This window comes from Hypanus sabinus, chromosome 15 (genome assembly GCF_030144855.1).
Source record: "Hypanus sabinus isolate sHypSab1 chromosome 15, sHypSab1.hap1, whole genome shotgun sequence".
Taxonomy (NCBI): Eukaryota; Metazoa; Chordata; class Chondrichthyes; order Myliobatiformes; family Dasyatidae; genus Hypanus; species Hypanus sabinus.
Genome location: NC_082720.1, coordinates 81,385,660 through 81,404,829, shown reverse-complemented (window position 1 = coordinate 81,404,829; position 19,170 = coordinate 81,385,660). Strand labels below are relative to the sequence as shown.

The 19,170-nt window shown below is 38.8% G+C and overlaps 1 protein-coding gene across 3 annotated transcripts in view; it reads right to left on the bottom strand.

Annotated features, from left to right (window-relative positions):
* LOC132405628 (organic cation/carnitine transporter 2-like) overlaps positions 1–18,967 on the bottom strand; it is a 42,034-nt gene extending 23,067 nt beyond the window's left edge. The window contains exons 1-2 of one of the 3 annotated variants that reach the window (XM_059990590.1): positions 18,364–18,967; positions 12,007–12,110 (exon numbers count right to left, since the gene is read on the bottom strand). In XM_059990590.1, coding sequence (XP_059846573.1) covers positions 12,007–12,110; positions 18,364–18,747 — 488 coding nt within the window. In that variant the 5' untranslated portion in view covers positions 18,748–18,967. The remainder of the gene's footprint in view (positions 1–12,006; positions 12,111–18,363) is intronic. The other 2 variants (XM_059990588.1, XM_059990587.1) reach the window with 2 other exon arrangements.
* Between the last annotated feature and the right edge of the window lie 203 nt (positions 18,968–19,170).

Below are 19,170 nucleotides of genomic sequence, written 5' to 3'. Positions count from 1 at the left end.
ATTAATTCAGGCAAGGAATGAAAAATTTTTGTTGTGAGCAGCCCCTTTGGATGGAGGATAACCTACTTCCATTTTGGTTTTGTGTGTTCTGAGGTGGCTGATGAAGTCAATGTGGGAATTGTAGGCTCTTCCACAGATTGATCAGATAGGTGTGCAGTCGGTATCTTCCATGTGCTCGTGATGAGGTTCCCAATAACATTGCAAATGCTCCTTCATCACCTGGAACAATTTTTTGGGCAGGAATTTCTCAGTTTTCCTCAATCAAAAGCACCTACGATCAGTTGGTTCAGATATTTGTTGAGATATGTCTCCAAAGATGTAGGATATCTGTTCCAAACTATCACCATGAATCTTTGGTGTTGAAGGGCCACGAAGTGTAGCAGGGACAAGATGGGAAATGGTATTATGGATATTGTCTGATAAGATATATTCTCATAAGCATTGAAGATAACTTGGAACAGAGCCTCATCAAGCATTATCTGCAGACTGCAGTTCTGTCAGCAAGGCTCTGGTAAGCTTGATTCTGGACCATAATTTATTCTTTTTAGCTCAGTTCTACTGAAAAGCTTGTCAGAGGTGATACGTTGAATTGCAGCAGGCTGAGAAATGTTATGGGACCATAGTGTTGCCATCCTTGACAGATTTCATGTGAAAATAATTCTGATATTTAATATCAAGGTTTGGTGGAGCAAAGGTAAGATGAAAATATATTTTGGTGGGCAGCACAATTTGGAGGTGTTCCTTCTGTCCTTCCTGTCCCTCCTTGAGTAATGGACTCAAAGGTTCTGATGAGGTCAAATAAAATGTCAGTGAAAAGCCATGTTGGACCTGGTACATTGTTATGAGCTCATAATGAAAAGGCTAAAAATAAACTCAGGACAAAATACTCACTGGCTCCAAGGTGGCTCTATGAAGGTTTAAACATACCCAGCTTGAATAAAAGTTCAAGTTTAATAGTCATTCAAACATACAGATATATACAGCCAAATGAAACAGTAATCATTTGGGGCCAAGGTCCAAAATACAGTACTAGCAGTCACATAAGAATATAACCAAAGTCCCTGAGTGTCATGGCCTGTAGATTGATGAATGTTGACCTGAAGCCACGTTTCTGCAAGAACGACCCACAGCATATCCTCATCTCGTGTAGTGCAGCCGCAGAAGAAAATATGGAAATAGAAGAAGAAATAAGGCTAGATATAGGATAATCAATACCACCATCCAAGCCATGCTCTCTTCTGACGACTTCCATCAGGCAGGAGGTACAGATTCATCTGGTCCTATACAACCTGGTTCAGGAATTATTGTTACTATAGAGCCATCAGGTTCCTGAAATTAGTTGGGATAGCTTCATTCCCCATTACTCTGAATTGGTTCTATGATCTACAGGTTCACTTTCAAGGGCTCTTTACAACTCTTGTTTTGGCATGAAGGAGGCCTGGGAAGGAGGGAAGATATAAAAAGGAGAGATTGAGTGAGGTAGTTCTCTTTTGGAAGAGGGCAGCAAGGCTTTGAGAGGAAGTGCGGCAGCGGCCATTTTCAAATTGTCCAATTGCTTCTCAGATCGGAGTTCTGAGAGGCGAGACTGCGCAGGCGCATGAGGAGGCCTGGGAAGGAGGGAAGATATAAAAAGAATGCAGCCTTAAGAAGCGGGCAGCGAAGTGCGCCGGGAGCAGAGTGTAGGGCTTGGGCTCAGGGGGCTTAGGCCGAAGAGGGCACAGTAGGCTTATCTTTTAGTTCTTGTTATTGTCAGTTATTTGGGAAGTATGAGTGTGAGGGCAGCTTGTTGTTCTCGGTGTTGGATGTGGGAGGTCCTGGAGTCTCCGAGCCTCTCGGACGTCAACATCTGCGCCAGGTGCACCGAACTGCAGCTGGAGGGACCGAGTTAGGGAACTGGAGCTGCAGCTCGATGACCTTCGCCTGGTCAGGGAGATTGAGGAGGTGATAGAGAGGAGTTACAGGCAGGTGGTCACTCCAGGGCCAAGGGAGGCAGATAGGTGGGTCACGGTAAGGAAGGGGAAGAGGCAGGTACTAGAGAGTACCCCAGTGGCTGTACCCCTTGACAATAAGTACTCATGTTTGAGTACTGTTGGGGGGGGGGGGACAGCCTTCCTGGTGGAAGTGACAGTGGCCGGGCCTCCGGCACAGAGGACGGCCCTGTAGCTCAGAAGGGTAGGGATAGAAGAAAGAGGACCATAGTAATAGGGGACTCGATAGTCAGGGGTTCAGACAGGCGGTTCTGTGGAGGTGATCGGGATCCCGGATGGTAATTTGCCTCCCTGGTGCCAGGGGTCGGGACGTTTCTGATCGTGTCCAAGATATCCTGAAGTGGGAGGGTGAGGAGCCAGAGGTCGTGGTACATGTAGGTACCAATCACATAGGTAGGAAAGGGAAAAAGGTCCTGAAACGAGAGTATAGGGAGTTAGGAAGGCAGTTAAGAAGAAGGACCGCAAAGGTAGTAATCTCGGGATTACTGCCTGTGCCACGCGACAGTGAGAGTAGGAATGGAATTAGGTGGAGGATGAATGCGTGGCTGTGGGATTGGAACAGGGGGCAGGGATTCAAGCTTCTGGATCATTGGGACCTCTTCTGGGGCAGGCGTGACCTGTTCATGAAGGACGGGTTACACTTGAATCCTGGGGGGCCAATATCCTAGCGGGGAGGTTTGCTAGGGCTACAGGGCAAACTTTAAACTAGTAAGATGGGGGGAAAAAATCTTTTTCCCTCCTCCAAAAAAATTATCAGTGTTGCTGGGTGACGCATTAAAAACTTATAACCTTTTTTCCATAAAACATTTTTAGCTGGATTGAATTCTTTCTTTCTCTTCAAAAGGTTATAACTTATATCAGGATAAAAAAGAACTGGTTTCTCTGCTATCATCAATGGACCGTTTCTTCTTTTAGCACCTTGGGCAGCCGCCTTCAAAATCTTTTCTTTATCCTGGTATCTTAAACATCTTATCAAAATTGATCGCGGATTTTGATCATCTTGAGATCTTGGTCTTAAGGCTCTGTGCACCCTTTCAATCTCAATTGAAGTTTCTTCTCCCATTTCCAATTTTTCAGGAATCCATTTTTGAAAAAAATTTATTGGGTCTTCTCCTTTGGTACCTTCTTTAAGCCCAACAATTTTAATATTGTTGCGTCTACTAAAATTTTCAAGCTTATCAATTTTTCCCACGAGTTGTTTTCTTTCTGATGTCCAGGCATCATTATCATCTTCCATCTTCTTCATTCTTCCATCCATTTCTTCCACTTTGACTTCCAAATCTATAATTTTCTTTTCCATTTTTTCCTGTTTCTTTGTCATTTTATCAAACATAGCCTCTATATTTGTTATTTTTTCTTTAATTACTTTTTGGTTACTTTTAATTACTTTTAATGCATTTAATTTTTCTAATTTATGCATTATTTGCCTCAAAGTCTTTTTTGTATTTTCAGAGGAACTTTCATCTCCATCTTCGTCTGATTTTTCCAGAGAGTCCGACTCTCTCTCAGACTCACTTTCACTGTCGGTTTCAGTCGTTGCTGGGATTTGTAGTTCTGGTTGCGCTCTTTTGCGCATGCGCAGTTGTCGTTGATCCTTTCCTTTAGAAATGGCCGATGCTGCCGCGCTCTCCTGTTCTGTTTCGCCGGTGGTGAGTTGTACCCGAGTCCGCGGTTCTTCGGTAGAAGTAGGCCTTGATTCTGTTCCAACTTGAGCGGTCTTCGCGGAAGTAGTTTTCTTCATCCTCTGTTTATGAGGCATGGCTTAAAACAATCCAGAGTAGTTTATGAGTAACCTTAAAAAAGTATTAATTCACTTTTCTTCACTTAAACATTAATTTATTAACTTTTTTACGGGAGGGCTGAGTTCCAGCGTCTCGATCCCACGTCATCACGTGACGTTCCCTGATAATTTTTTGGGAAAAAGATTTTTCCCTGATTATCGAGAAGCGGAGGTGTTCGCACAAAAACTCCCATCTCTTCGCTAATTAAACGTAGAGACTGCTAAATGTAATGGTTAAAGATGAAGACAGAGATAGCGAATGGAACTGATGGACATTTAAGGATGATATAAGGGAGAAAAGTAAAATTTTAGAAATAATAACTGAGAATAGTATGTTTTTTTTATATATATACTTTTTATGTTGCGGGGGGGCTGGGGAGCTTTAATCGGTTACTACGGGATTCATGTGTGTAATCATGGCGACTGCCATGACCCGTACAATAGAGGGGGGGGGGGGTAATGTGTTCTTTTTCTTTCACAACATTAGTAGGGGGGTATTTTGTTTTTTTCTTTATTTTCTATTTTTCTTCTATTCTTTTGTCTGGATGATTGGTGGGGACACACATAGCAACATGGAGACTTCTAAAAAGATTTCCCAGGATACAATGAAAGTTGAAAGATTAGGTATTATTATAGATTGGAGTAACATAATTAAAAATAATGACTAATCTATTGAATTTTTTATGTTTTAATGTTAATGGGTTTAATGGACCAATAAAAAGAAAAAGAATTTTAACATATATTAAAAAAATGAAAATAGATATAGCTTTCTTACAAGAAACTCATTTAACGGATTTAGAACATCAGAAATTAAAAAGAGACTGGGTTGGAAATGTTATTGCAGCTTCATTTAACTCAAAGGTGAGAGGAGTTGCAATTTTGGTTAATAAAAATTTACCAATTAAAATACAAAATGTATTAACTGATTCGGCAGAAAGATATTTAATTATACATTGTCAAATTTTTTCAGAACTATGGACTCTTATGAATATTTATGCACCAAATGAAAATGATGTAAAATTTATACAGGAGGTCTTTTTGAATTTGGCTAACGCACATGATAAAATATTAATAGGTGGAGATTGTAATTTTTGTTTAGATCCAGTTTTAGATAGATCAACAAAGGCTATTACAAAATCAAAAGTAGCAAAATTAACTCTATCATTGATGAAAGATTTAAATTTGATTGATATATGGAGAAGAATCAATCCAAAAGAAAGGGATTATTCATTCTATTCAAATAGACATAAAACATACTCAAGGAAAGATTTTTTCCCATTATCAACAAATACTCAAGATAGAGTGAAAAATGTGGAATATAAAGCAAGAATATTGTCTGATCACTCTCCTTTAATAATGACAATGATAGATAAAGAGGAATCAATTTATAGATGGAGATTTAATTCAATTCTACTAAAACATCAAGATTTTTGTGATTTTATGAAAAAGCAGATTCAGTTCTTTTTAGATACAAATTTACATTCAGTTGATGATAAATTTATATTGTGGGAAGCAATGAAAGCATATTTGAGAGGCCAGATAATAAGTTATACTTCTAAAATTAAGAAGGAATATATGATAGAAATAGATCAATTGGAAAAAGAGATTATAAAATTAGAAAAAGAATCTCAAAGAAATATGACAGAAGAAAAATGAAGACAACTTATTAATAAGCAGTTAAAATATAATACACTCCAGACATATCGAACAGAAAAAGCAATTATGAGAACTAAACAGAGATATTATGAACTAGGTGAAAGATCACATAAAGTTCTTGCATGGCAGTTAAAAACAGATCAGATTTCCAAAACAATAAATGCAATTTGAACAAAAGTGAATGAAATTACTTATAAGCCTCTAGAAATTAATGAGGCTTTTAAGAATTTTTATTCTGAGTTGTATAAATCAGAATCAAAGAATGATGATGTTAAGATAGAAGAATTTTTATTACAAATAACTCTTCCAAAATTAAATACAGAAGAACAGAAGGGATTAGATATGCCTTTTACATTGAAGGAAGTTGAAGAAGCTTTGGGATCACTTCAAAGTAATAAATCTCCAGGAGAAGATGGTTTTCCACCTGAATTTTATAAAAAGTTTAAAGATTTATTAATTCCTCCTTTTATGGAGTTAATATATCAAGCGGAAAGAACGCATAAACTTCCAGAATCTTTTTCAACAGCTATTTTAATAGTATTGCCAAAAAAAGATAGAGACCTTTTAAAACCAGCATCATATAGACCTATTTCTTTATTAAGCACCGATTATAAAACAATAGCAAAAATCTTATCTAATAGATTATCTAAATGCTTACCAAAATTAGTGCATATGGATCAAACAGGATTTATCAAAAATAGACAATCGGCAGATAATGTAACCCAGTTATTTAGTATAATCCATTTAGCGCAAAAGACAGAGGAAATGAGTGTGGCAGTTGCTTTAGATGCAGAAAAAGCATTTGATAGATTGGAATGGGATTTTTTATTTAAGTTATTGGAAAAATATGGATTAGGAACATCATTTATAAAATGGATTAACCCCTTAAATACTAATCCTAAAGCTAAAGTAGTGACAAATGGTCAAATTTCAACATCATTTCAGTTATCAAGATCAACTAGGCAAGGTTGCCCATTATCACCTGCTTTGTTTGTGTTGGCAATAGAACCACTAGCTGAATTAATTAGAATGGACCCAGATATTAAGGGTTTCAGAGTTAATCAGGAAGAATACAAGATTAACTTATTTGCTGATGATGTTCTACTTTATTTAACAGATCCATTACATTCACTACGCAAATTATCTTATAGATTAGAAGAATATGGGAAAATATCGGGTTATAAAATAAATTGGGATAAAAGTGAAATTTTACCTCTTACTAAAGGAGATTATAATCAATGTCGATTGATAACTCAATTTAGATGGCCAGCAAATGGTATAAAATATTTAGGTATAAGAGTTGATAATGACATAAAAAACTTATACAAATTAAATTATTTACCACTTTTGAAAAAAAATTCAGGAAGATCTTGATAAATGGATGGCATTACCAATAACATTAGTAGGTAGAGTAAATACTATAAAAATGAATATATTCCCTAGACTACAATATTTATTTCAATCATTACCAATACAATTACCCCAGAAGTTTTTTCAAGAGTTAAACAAATATGTGAGGAAATTTCTCTGGAAAGGTAAGATGTCAAGAATATCGTTGGAAAAATTGACATGGAAATTTGATCTAGGAGGATTACAACTTCCAAATTTTAAGAATTATTATAAAGCAAATCAACTTAGATTTATTGCATCTTTTTTCGAGAAAGATAAACCGGCATGGGTTAGAATGGAACTAGATAAAATAGGAGAAAACGTACCAGAAGATTTTATATATAAATGGGAATCTAAATGGATACGGGAAAAGAATGAATCTCCTATATTAAAACATTTGATTGATTTATGAAATAAGATAAATGTTGATGATGAGACAAAAAAATCTTTATTAGCAAAGAGATCTTTAATTCAAAATAGACTTATTCCTTTCACAATGGACAATCAACTTTTATATAATTGGATTCAAAAAGGGATTAGATATATAGGGAATTGTTTTGAAGGAGGTATATTAATGTCATTTGATCAATTAAAGAAGAAATATAAAGTATCAAATAACACTTTATTTTGTTACTTTCAATTAAGGGCTTATTTAAGAGAAAAATTAGGTCAAACAATGTTATTGCCGAAACCTAATGAAATAGAAATTTTAATTCAAAAAGGAAATATTAAAAAATTTATATCTTGTATGTATAATTTGATTCAAAAACAGGCAATTAAACAAGGAATCCATAAGTCAAGACAAAAATGGGAAAGTGATTTGAATATTAAAATTGAAGAAACAAATTGGTCAAGACTATGTCTTGATAGTATGACAAATACAATAAATGTTCGGTTAAGATTAGTGCAGTATAATTTTCTACATCAATTATATATTACACCACAAAAAATAAATAAATTAAATCCAAACTTATCGGATCAGTGTTTCCGATGTAACCAGGAAACGGGTACTTTTTTACATTCTACATGGTCTTGTTCTAAAATTAAACCTTTTTGGACAAATTTAAGACTTTTACTGGAACAAATTACAGGAACACAATTTCCTCATAATCCAATATTACTCTTATTAGGTGATATTGAAGGGATAAAACCAAAACTCAAACTAAATAAATACCAGAAAGAATTTATAAAAATTGCACTGGCAGTAGCCAAAAAAGCTATTGCAGTTACTTGGAAATCGGATACATATTTAAGTATAGACTCTTGGAAGAAAGAAATCTATGGTTGTATTCCATTAGAAAAAATCACTTATAATTTAAGAGATAAATATGAAACATTTCTGAAAATTTGGAGCCCTTATTTACAAAAGACAGGATTAAATCTATAGATGCTCTGAAGATGAAAAAATTGGTCATTTGGGGAAAGAAATAAATATACATATTAAAGTTTTTACGAATCCCATGGATCATGTGGAGATCTTCCAACAACCAGACAATCTTTCTTTCTTTTTTTTTGCTCTTTCTCTTTTTTTTCTATAGGGCAGTTAGGGGGGAGGGGGGAAGGGTTATATACATTTTTTTCATACTTCATTTTGTAACTACTTAAAAATGCAATAAAAAAAAGTTTTCAATAAAAGATGGGGGGGCGGGAATCAATTTGAGGAAACTATGGGAGAGGAGGTTAGTTCACCAGTAGAGCAAGTAAATAGACAGTGTGTGAGGGAGGAAAGGCAGGTGATGGAGAAGGGATGCATTCAGCCCAAAGATGTAGGGGAGAAGAAAGAAAAGGATAATAAATTTGAATGCATTCTTAGGGATGAAAAGAGAGGAGGAGGTGGAGAGTATCTTAAATGTATCTATTTTAATGCTAGGAGCATTGTAAGAAAGGTGGATGAGCTTAAAGCGTGGATTGATACCTGGAATTATCATGTTGTAGCTATTAGTGAAACATGGTTGCAGGAAAGCTATTAATGAAATATGGTTGCAGGAATATTTAGTTGTGATTGGCAACTAAATATTCCTGGATTTAGTTGCTTCAGGTGTGATAGAGTAGGAGGGGCCAGAGGAGGAGGTGTTGCATTGCTTGTCCGAGAAAATCTTATGGCGGTGCTTTGGAAGGATAGATTAGAGAGCTCCTCTAGGGAGCCTATTTGGGTGGAATTGAGGAATGGGAAAGGTGTAGTAACACTGCTAGGAGTTTATTATAGGCCACCTAATGGGGAGCGTGAGTTGGAAGAGCAAATGTGTAAGGAGATAGCAGATATTTGTAGTAAACACAAGGTGGTGATTGTGGGAGATTTTAATTTTCCACATGTAGACTGGGAAGCCCATTCTGTAAAAGGGCTGGATGGTTTAGAGTTTGTGAAATGTGTGCAGGATAGTTTTTTGCAACAATACATAGAAGTACCAACTAGAGATGGGGCAGTGTTGGATCTCCTGTTAGGGAATGCGATAGGTCAGCTGACAGATGTATGTGTTGGGGAGCATTTCGGGTTCAGTGATCACAATAGCATTAGCTTCAATATAATTATGGAGAAGGACAGGACAGGACCTAGAGTTGAGATTTTTGATTGGAGAAAGGCTAACTTTGAGCAGATGAGAAGGGATTTAGAGAGAGTGGACTGGGTCAAGTTGTTTTATGGGAAGGATGTAATAGAGAAATGGAGGTCATTTAAGGGTGAAATAATGAGGGTACAGAATCTTTATGTTCCTGTTAGGTTGAAAGGAAAGGTTAAAGGTTTGAAAACACCATGGTTTTCAAGGGATATTAGAAATTTGGTTCGGAAAAAGAGGTATGTCTACAATAGATATAGGCAGCATGGAGTAAAGGAATTGCTCGAGGAATATAAAGAATGTAAAAGGAATCTTAAGAAAGAGATTAGAAAAGCTAAAAGAAGATACGAGGTTGGTTTGGCAAATAAGGTGAAAGTCAATCCGAAAGGTTTCTACAGTTATATTAAAAGCAAGAGGATAGTGAGGGATAAAATTGGCCCCTTAGAGAATCAGAGTGGTCAGCTATGTGTGGAGCCATGGGAGATGGGAGAGATTTTGAACGATTTCTTCTCTTCAGTATTCACTAAGGAGAAGGATATTGAATTGTGTAAGGTGTGGGATACAAGTAAGGAAGTTATGGAACCTATGACAATTAACGAGGTGGAAGTACTGGTGCTTTTAAGAAATTTAAAAGTGGATAAATCTCCGGGTCCTGACAGGATATTCCCCAGGACCTTGAGGGAAGTTTGTGTAGAAATAGCAGGAGCTCTGACGGAGATCTTTAAGATGTCATTAGAAACGGGGATTGTGCAGGAGGATTGGCGTATTGCTCATGTGGTTCCATTGTTTAAAAAGGGTTCTAGAAGGAAGCCTAGCAATTATAGACCTGTCAGTTTGACATCAGTGGTGGGTAAATTAATGGAAAGTATTCTTAGAGATAGTATTAATAATTATCTGGATAGACAGGATCTGATTAGGAGTAGCCAGCATGGATTTTTGCGTGGAAGGTCATGTTTGACAAACCTTATTGAATTTTTTGAAGAAGTTACGAGGAATGTTGACGATGGTAAGGCAGTGGATGTAGTCTATATGGACTTCAGCAAAGCCTTTGACAAAGTTCCACATGGAAGGTTAGTTAAGAAGGTTCAGTCATTAGGTATTAATGCTGGAGTAATAAAATGGATTCAACAGTGGCTAGATGGGAGATGCCAGAGAGTAGTGGTGGATAATTGTTTATCGGGATGGAGGCCGGTGACTAGCAGGGTGCCTCAGGGATCTGTTTTGGGCCCAATGTTGTTTGTAATATACATAAATGATCTGGATGATGGGGTGGTAAATTGGATTAGTAAGTATGCCGATGATACTAAGGTAGTAGGTGTTGTGGATAATGAGGTGGGTTTTCAAAGCTTGCAGGGAGATTTATGCCGGTTAGAAGAATGGGCTGAACGTTGGCAGATGGAGTTTAATGCTGAGAAGTGTGAAGTTCTACATTTTGGCAGGAATAATCCAAATAGAACATACAGGGTAAATGGTAGGGCATTGAGGAATGCAGAGGAACAGAGAGATCTAGGAATAACAGTGCATAGTTCCCTGAAGGTGGAGTCTCATGTAGATAGGGTGGTGAAGAAGGCTTTTGGAACGCTGGCCTTTATAAATCAAAGCATTGAGTACAGAAGTTGGGATGTAATGTTAAAATTGTACAAGGCATTGGTAAGGCCAAATTTGGAATATTGTGTGCAGTTCTGGTCACCGAATTATAGGAAAGATACCAATAAATTAGAGAGAGTGCAGAGACGATTTACTAGGATGTTACCTGGGTTTCAGCACTTAAGTTACAGAGAAAAGTTGAACAAGTTAGGTCTCTATTCATTGGAGCATAGAAGGTTGAGGGGGGATTTGATCGAGGTATTTAAAATTTTGAGAGGGATAGATAGAGTTGACTTGAATAGGCTGTTTCCATTGAGAGTAGGGGAGATTCAAACGAGAGGACATGATTTGAGAATTAGGGGGCAAAAGTTTAAGGGAAACACGAGGGGGTATTTCTTTACTCACAGAGTGATAGCTGTGTGGAATGAGCTTCCTGTAGAAGTAGTAGAAGCCAGTTCAGTTGTGTCATTTAAGGTAAAATTGGATAGGTATATGGACAGGAAAGGAGTGGAGGGTTATGGGCTGAGTGTGGGTAGGTGGGACTAGGTGAGATTAAGAGCTCGGCACGGACTAGGAGGGCCGAGATGGCCTGTTTCCGTGCTGTGATTGTTATATGGTTATGTTTTCTGTATTTCTTTTTAGCACAGTTTGTTTTCTTTTGCACATTGTGTATTTAGCAGTCTATTTTTGTTTATGTATCATTCTTCATAAAATTCTACTGCATTTCTGTTTTTCTGTGAATTCCTGCAAGAAAATTAATCTCAAGGTATGATGTGATAGCATATGTACTTCATAGTAAACTTACTTTGAACTTTCAAGATTTGAATGGAATATCTAGAGTTCCTGCAGTTCTGGCTCTCAAAGAGACTCAGTGCAGAATTGATAGAAGTGGACTCAGGACCATTGATATCATATCACATGATAGCTTACTAATATGTGAGTTAATACAGGAGTATAACTTCATACATTTGAATTTTCTTAATATAAATAATTTACAGTCAGTTTTTTTATAACAGAAATAGACTATGTGAAATAAATAAAGGAAACAGCTCACCTGTCTGATAATATTCCAGAAGTAAAGGAACCTACTAACACTCCCATGTAGAACACTGATGTAGCGAATGGATCTTTCCAGTTATTGTTACACACCAAATCCCACTGAAATGCAAAAAGACATCAGAATGTCTAAATACTATTTATTGTTTTAGGCCATTGTGGGCACTATTCAGTTCAGTCACCAAACCAGCATTGACATCAGCCTAATCTCAATGGCAATTATTATTCAGTGGCAATCGTATGGATATGAAATATTGAAGATAATGTTACTTATGAGGTGTAAGATTTGGTTTAACTAAGATTATTGTCTTAACCCAGCATTTTGCATGGGAAATATTGTAAGATTTTTCAGTAATACTCCTGAGTTTCTGCCTTACAAAAATACAATATGTAGATTTTATAAACTAAATTAAAAGGTTATGAAAATCATGCTATTTATTACAACTCTCTTGTCATATTAAAAGACACTGAAATTCTTCAATCTTGTATTCATTCACTGATCAGAATAAGGATATTTACTGAAATATAGAAAAAGCTTATTACAGTTGGTCAATACTGCTCCTGAGCTTCCTTCCACTCTATATTTTCATCCAGATGCAAGTGCATATTCTTCCATTTCTCTCTCTTCCATCTACTTGCCTTGCTTTTGGATTTATGCTGATTACTTTGTTTAACAAGAGTGTCAAAGCTTTCGTCTTGTAGGATTATATCCAGGTAGACCAGAAGACTGTGAGCTGGATTTGTTGCTGGCACTAACTGGATGCAATAATGCCCAGAGCTCTGAATTAGCAAACAGCTCACAATACTCCACATCATTTGTGCAAAACTTGCCCTACTGCTGGAAATTCAGAGCCATCCACCTACCTGAAGTTAGATGTTACCATTGCTACAGAAGTCTTGTTATAACAAAGTATCCTCAAAGACAGAAAGCACCATATCTGCATTTGGTTATCAATGGTAGCAGCATAGTAGATTTTAATATATGTTTCTATCCTGGCTAAGCTTGCTGTGAAATAGATAGAAGACATCAGATAAGCAGAGAACTGCAACAGTAAAATTCTAGATCAATGTAGCTAAAGGAACTACAAGGTCCTATGAATATTAAAATGGAAATAGTGGCAAAATGGTTAAATTATTACAATTATAATTTAGAAAGCTCCTGAAACATGAGTTCAAATATTACCAGGAGAGCTATAGAATTTAAATTCAATTCACAGCTTGAGTCAATAATGATTGACACAGTCCTACAAGATTGGTACTAAAATCCAGCTGGATCATAATTTTCCTTCAAAGAATAACTTCCCAGTCGTTTTCTCGTCTGGCCTACATGTTACTCCATGCGCTTTGTGTTGTTGACTGCCCTTTAAAATAGCCTGGCAAACTTTGTGTTGTATCAGAACTTGTCATTTTATAATAAACAAATAATATCTCTGGTTAACCAAACAGATACACCTACGGAGAGAAATGAACTGTCAATGATTTTCAAAGGGACTCAGATTGTAATATTAACTATTCATTACTATCCATAGACGTTGACTAACCAGCTGAGTTACTCCAGCATTTTATACGTGCTATGACTTTCAGCATCTGCTGACCTTCTTGTGTTTATAAATGTCAGGATCCCTGACTCATGAAATTCCTGTCTTCCACTATCAATTCCTTCCAAAATCCTTTCTTCTCTCAATTCCTTCTTATGTTTTGGTGCTCTATGACTATTGGGAGGCGTACGGATGGCAAAGCTCCAGCTGTAGGCCGATGGGCTTAGGCAGAATAAGAGTTCTGCATGGACTAGGTGCACCAAAACGCCTTTTCCTATACTGCAGTGCTCTATGACTCTAAGATATTCCCGAAATCTATGTCTTTAATCTAATGACATAGACCTCACACCCATGAAATCTGCCACAGAGTCTGGCTGCCCTCAAAGGGCAAATGAAAAGGGCGACAATCACGCTCATGAGAATGCACATTCTAGCCAATTAGGGTTTCATGGTAGTTGTATTTAACTCCCTTCCTTTACTTCAGTGTTGTCAAGTCTTGTCTGAAGCACAACAGCAGTAACACTCTCTGCTTACCTTCATCCACAGTCTAGTAAAAACGATTAATACCACTATTTAGAAGGTTTAGATCAATGTCCTAAAAGAATGGTATAAATTTAGTATGAAGTTACCATTTCTGAGCCACTGTAATGGTGCTAGATTTTAGTTGAGAGTTTTAGTTAATGGCCCTGTTGGCCTAATATTTATCATTATCCTTTTGTTCTGTACAGTCTCCTTGCATTTGATGAAGTGACGGGACCGGACCCATTTCATGAGACAACCAGAGCCATGTGAAAATGAGTCTCAGAATAAAGTTGACTGTCTGCGGAGTAGTGAACTGAAACTTCAGCAAGCTAATGTAAATAAGTATTTAAAAACATAGAACTGCAATAACCTTTAATGCACCCTAATGGATATTCTGGAAATCTAAGTCAGAACCATACAGTACCGAAAAAAGCTTTTCTACCAATCATGTCTCTGCTATCTAGTACCTATCAATATGAAGAACTTTTTCCAAAACTTGGTCTGAAGATTCAAAATTCAAAAAGTGCAAAGGCTCAAAAGTTCATTTATTATCAAAGTATGTATGCAGTGTGAAACTGAGATTCGTCTTCTCCAGATAGCCACGAAACAAAGAAAACCATGGAAGCTGTTCAAAAAGAAACATCAAATCTTCTCCCCTCACTCAAAAAAGAATGTTAGCTTGATCATCAACCACCCCAAATCCCCTAGCCTTGCTGAAAAAAAAACACAAACAAAACGCAACAAGAACATCAACTCCCCAAACCCTTCCCTTGCACAAAAAAACAACGAGAAAGAATGGGCAAAAACACAGAATATAAAAAAACCATAAGACTGAAAAAGTCCACAATTGACAGTCCAATCCATAAATAGAGAACCTCCAACAACACTGAGAGAATGAGAGATGGCACTCGGATGCGAAGGCCTACCCTCCGGCCACACTGAGCCTCCACACAGCGACAGGCCACTGCACAGACTCCTTCTCCGGCAAAAGATCCTTATCATCAGTGATTAAAAGGAAGTTAGTCACCACTGAACCCTCGCTCGCCTTCTGCATTCGGCTCGTTGTGTCAATTTTTCTTTACACTTTAATCAGCAATTAATAGAGACTTTAATCGATGAAGTGGAGTTGATTGTTGGCTCTTGCAAACGGTTCATTCCATTTCTGTATCTCTCCCTCTGCACCTGGGTCATCACTGAACACAATGGCAATAGGAGGCTCCCCAGCCTGACTCCTATCAACCTCAATGCCCCATTCCCTGTCACCTATACTCTCTTACATGCACAACTTCACTTTCATTTTCTTTTTATTCACCTACAATATGAAAGTGCAATTTGACAACTAACTGAGGCCATATGGTTATAATATGGGAAGAACTAGTTTTCTGGATAAAGCATACAGAGAATGTGCAAATTCCACACAGGCAATATCAGAGGACAGGAGTGAAGCTGGATGGCTGGAATTTTAAGGCAATCGTATGATAGACTAGTCTGCAGAGAGTTCTTTGAAAATGTGATGAGTAGGGTAGATAAAAGGGAATCAGTGGATATGGAGTATCTAAATTTTTCAAAAACATTCCATAAGATCTCACACAGAAGGATAAGCAGCAATGTTACAGGACACAGAACTGGGAGTAAAGAACACAGGAGAATGTAGAAAGGTTTCCGAGGAGTATAGACTGAGCAGAATAATGGGAATGAACATGGCTGATGGAAATTGTAAAGATATAAGATCAGGTGATTTGATAACACAATTGAAAGTGGGCGGAATACTTGTCAAATGGTGAGAGATTGAGTCACATTGATGTTTAAAGGAACTTAGCTGTGCCTGTACATAAGGCACTAAAAGCCAACATACAAATGTAACAAGGGCTTTGAAGACAAAAATAATGTGTAGGCTTTTATAGTAACAGAATTATTTAAGACCTTGGTAAGCCAAAATATCATGGCCAATGTGAAATTCTGGTCACTTTATCTAAGAAAGGATGTAATTACTGTAGAAAGAATATAGCTGAGACCCATTCGGCTAGATCCAGGGAAATGTAGCATGAGGGACTGAGCAAATAGGAAGTAAATTCTCTTGGGTTCAGAAGAATGAAGGGCAATTTCACTGATATATGCTTGACAAGCAGGAAGCAAAGAAGATATTTTCATGGCTAAACAGTTTCAAAAGTAGCTCATTTCAAAATGGGGGTACGGGAAGAAATTTCTTCCATCAAAGGGGAGGTCAGTGGATGGAATTTCTACCCTGGAAGGCTCAGTCACTGCGGTCATGGAAAGCCAGATCTATGGGTTTCTACCTTTCTGCATTCTGTGTTCTTTACTCCCAGTTCTGTGTCCTGTAACATTGCTGACTATCCTTCTGTGTGACATCTTATTGAAGATCTAGACTGGGTGCTAGATCTATGGGTTTTAAGGGAATTAAAAACGAGTCTGGAAAATAGCCTTAAGGCACATCAGCCATGCTCTTGTGACATATGGAGAAGCTCAGAGGCACTCTGATCATGAGCATAGTCAGAGGCTTTTTCCCCCAGGGCTGAAATGGCTAACACGAGATGGCACAGTTTTAAGGTGCTTGGAACTAGCTACAGAGGAGGTGTCGGGGTAAGTTTAAAAAAAAAACGCAGAGAATGGTGAGTGGGTGGAATGGGCTGCCAGCTACGGTGGTGGAAGCAGATACAATAGGGTTCTTGAAGTGACTCCTGGATAGGTGCATGGAGCTTAGAAAATAGTGGGCTATGAAGTTTTGCTTTCATATAAATTCACCCACAATTTTAAACCAAGTTCAAAGCCGGAATTTCAATAAGCTGCTGAGTAGAAATGTTGCAAGGGGGGTGGTAATAGTGGACCCAAATGCAAGGCAGAGGTACTAGGATTATCGAGAAAGTAAGGGAAGTTGGGGGGAAATGATGCTGGACATGGACACAGGCCCTGGGCGAGACAAGGACACCGGGCCTGGGCTAGGACTCAGACTAGGAAAGCGGGACCTGGACGATGAACTATGAGCCTGGACGGATTCCGATCCAGAGACTGGACGGGGATCTGGAATGTTGGTCTTGACTAGGGCTTGAAACCCAGATCCAGGTGCAGACTTGGGACTAGGAACAGATTAGACTCTAGATTGTACTGGGAATACGAAGCCTTGACTGGGAATGGATGAGGTTCTAGGACTAGGCTTGGACTGGATGAGGGACTCCAGCACAGGACGAGGAATCTCCAACACAGGGCTGGGTGAGGTATCAGAACTGGATGAGTACACAAGGCCCAGACTTAGCCCTGGACTTGAGCACAGGCACACAGAACACCGAGCCAGGACCCCTCCTTGGGAACAGGACTTAGGGCTGGGAATCTTCTTTGACATGGACAGTAAACATGGGGACACAAAGAGACAGTTCCAAACACACCAATAGATAGTTTCTTATCTTGGTATGGCAAGGCTCCAGTCTCACTCTGGTGGTTGACCTTGACAGTGACACAGGTGAGGATGCAGGCAAGGTTGCAGGTGAAGGTAATAGATGAAGATTACAGATGAAGACTAGAGCCGAAGTAACTGCCAGGGATTCAGAAGGGAGGGGCAGGGGTGGGGGTAGAGGGGAGGGGGTAGCGGAGAGGTGGTGTAGAGGGAATCGATCAGAGGCCCACAGTGTGTGAAGGTGCGACGGGTCGGGGCTTGTTTGTGTGTCCACCCTTGCCTGGGTGACAAGTCTACCACTGAAGAACGGTCGTACGGGGTCACAGTCGGTGACAATAGAGGACAAGAAGATAACCGAAGATGCGACGGCAACGGCATTCTCTCTCTCTCTCCCCCCCCCCCCTCTCTCTCTCTCTCCCTCACCCCCTCAACGGTACGCCAGCAACTACCTTGACCTAAACTGAACGGAACTCTGCACCATTATAAGACTGTTCATTTACCCCTAGACTTTGAAAGAGCTCGGTTTTGATTTCTATTTCCTCACTTCCGTATAAATCATTGCTATCCTGTTTCATATATTTCCATCTTATATCAGAATTACAGCGAAACATAATAAAATGCGTTGTTTACGTCAAATCAGATCAGTGAGGATTGTGTTGGGCTGCAGCAAATGTCGCCACGCGTCCGGCGCTAACATTGCAGACCCACAATTTAGTCATCCCACCCGTACGGCTTTTTGGGATATCACCGGGAGAACGTACAGACCCATACAGACAACGACCGTCGAGCCACGTTATCGTGCTGCTCGGTAAAATACAGAATTACCCATGTATTGAGACATCTGAACGTATCACAATATTTCACTGCTGCAGGTAACACCACATACCTCGGAGACGAATGTGGAGATGTACTGCTCCTTACTGTACTCCCATCCATCCAGACACGGTTCCTGTTCGATCTCAGACACGTTGAGGAAGTCTGGGTCGGGGAATGTCTGCGAAAGGTTCAGTATCACGTCCAGCCGGTACCGAGTACACTTGCTGCGCCGTTGTTCGGGACCCTGTAGCGGGATCGTCCTGTTCCTCCATGCTTCGCTGAGGTTGAGATTCTCGGGAATTAAGCAGCGATGTTCTGGGACATCTCCGACGAAAATTATGCTTAATGAGGTGAAACCATTCGGAATGATGCTAAGACTCAAAAGGGCGAAGATGAGTTTCTGATGTGGCCCCCAGTCTCCTAGGAAAGCGGTAACTTCGTCGTAATCCCGCATGTTAGACAGCGACTTTCTTCCATAAATTTTGAACTTTTGATAGTAGGCGGACCTGTGACATCATAACTAGACTTTGACTTAATCCTGTTCTTCAGTACATCAGCCCGTCATTCAGTCCAATTACTAGAGGCGGGTATTTTTAGTACGCAATAGAACTTTAAACACGTGTCGATTTTGTTTCCCCAAGATCTTATCACATTTTATTGACAATTTATTGATCCAATGGCTCCCATGCCTTAAGTATTCAATGCGATCACTATCTGTAGCTTTAATTAAAGTGCAAACTAATACATCGCGCTTTCGGATATGAGCAACACCACCAGTGTGCGAAATTGACTGGGTTAACCTGAGAAGATCAACAAATCCTATTTCACCTCTATGTGGTGCGTGAGCCCATCACCAGAGGCCATTGTAGATGTAGGA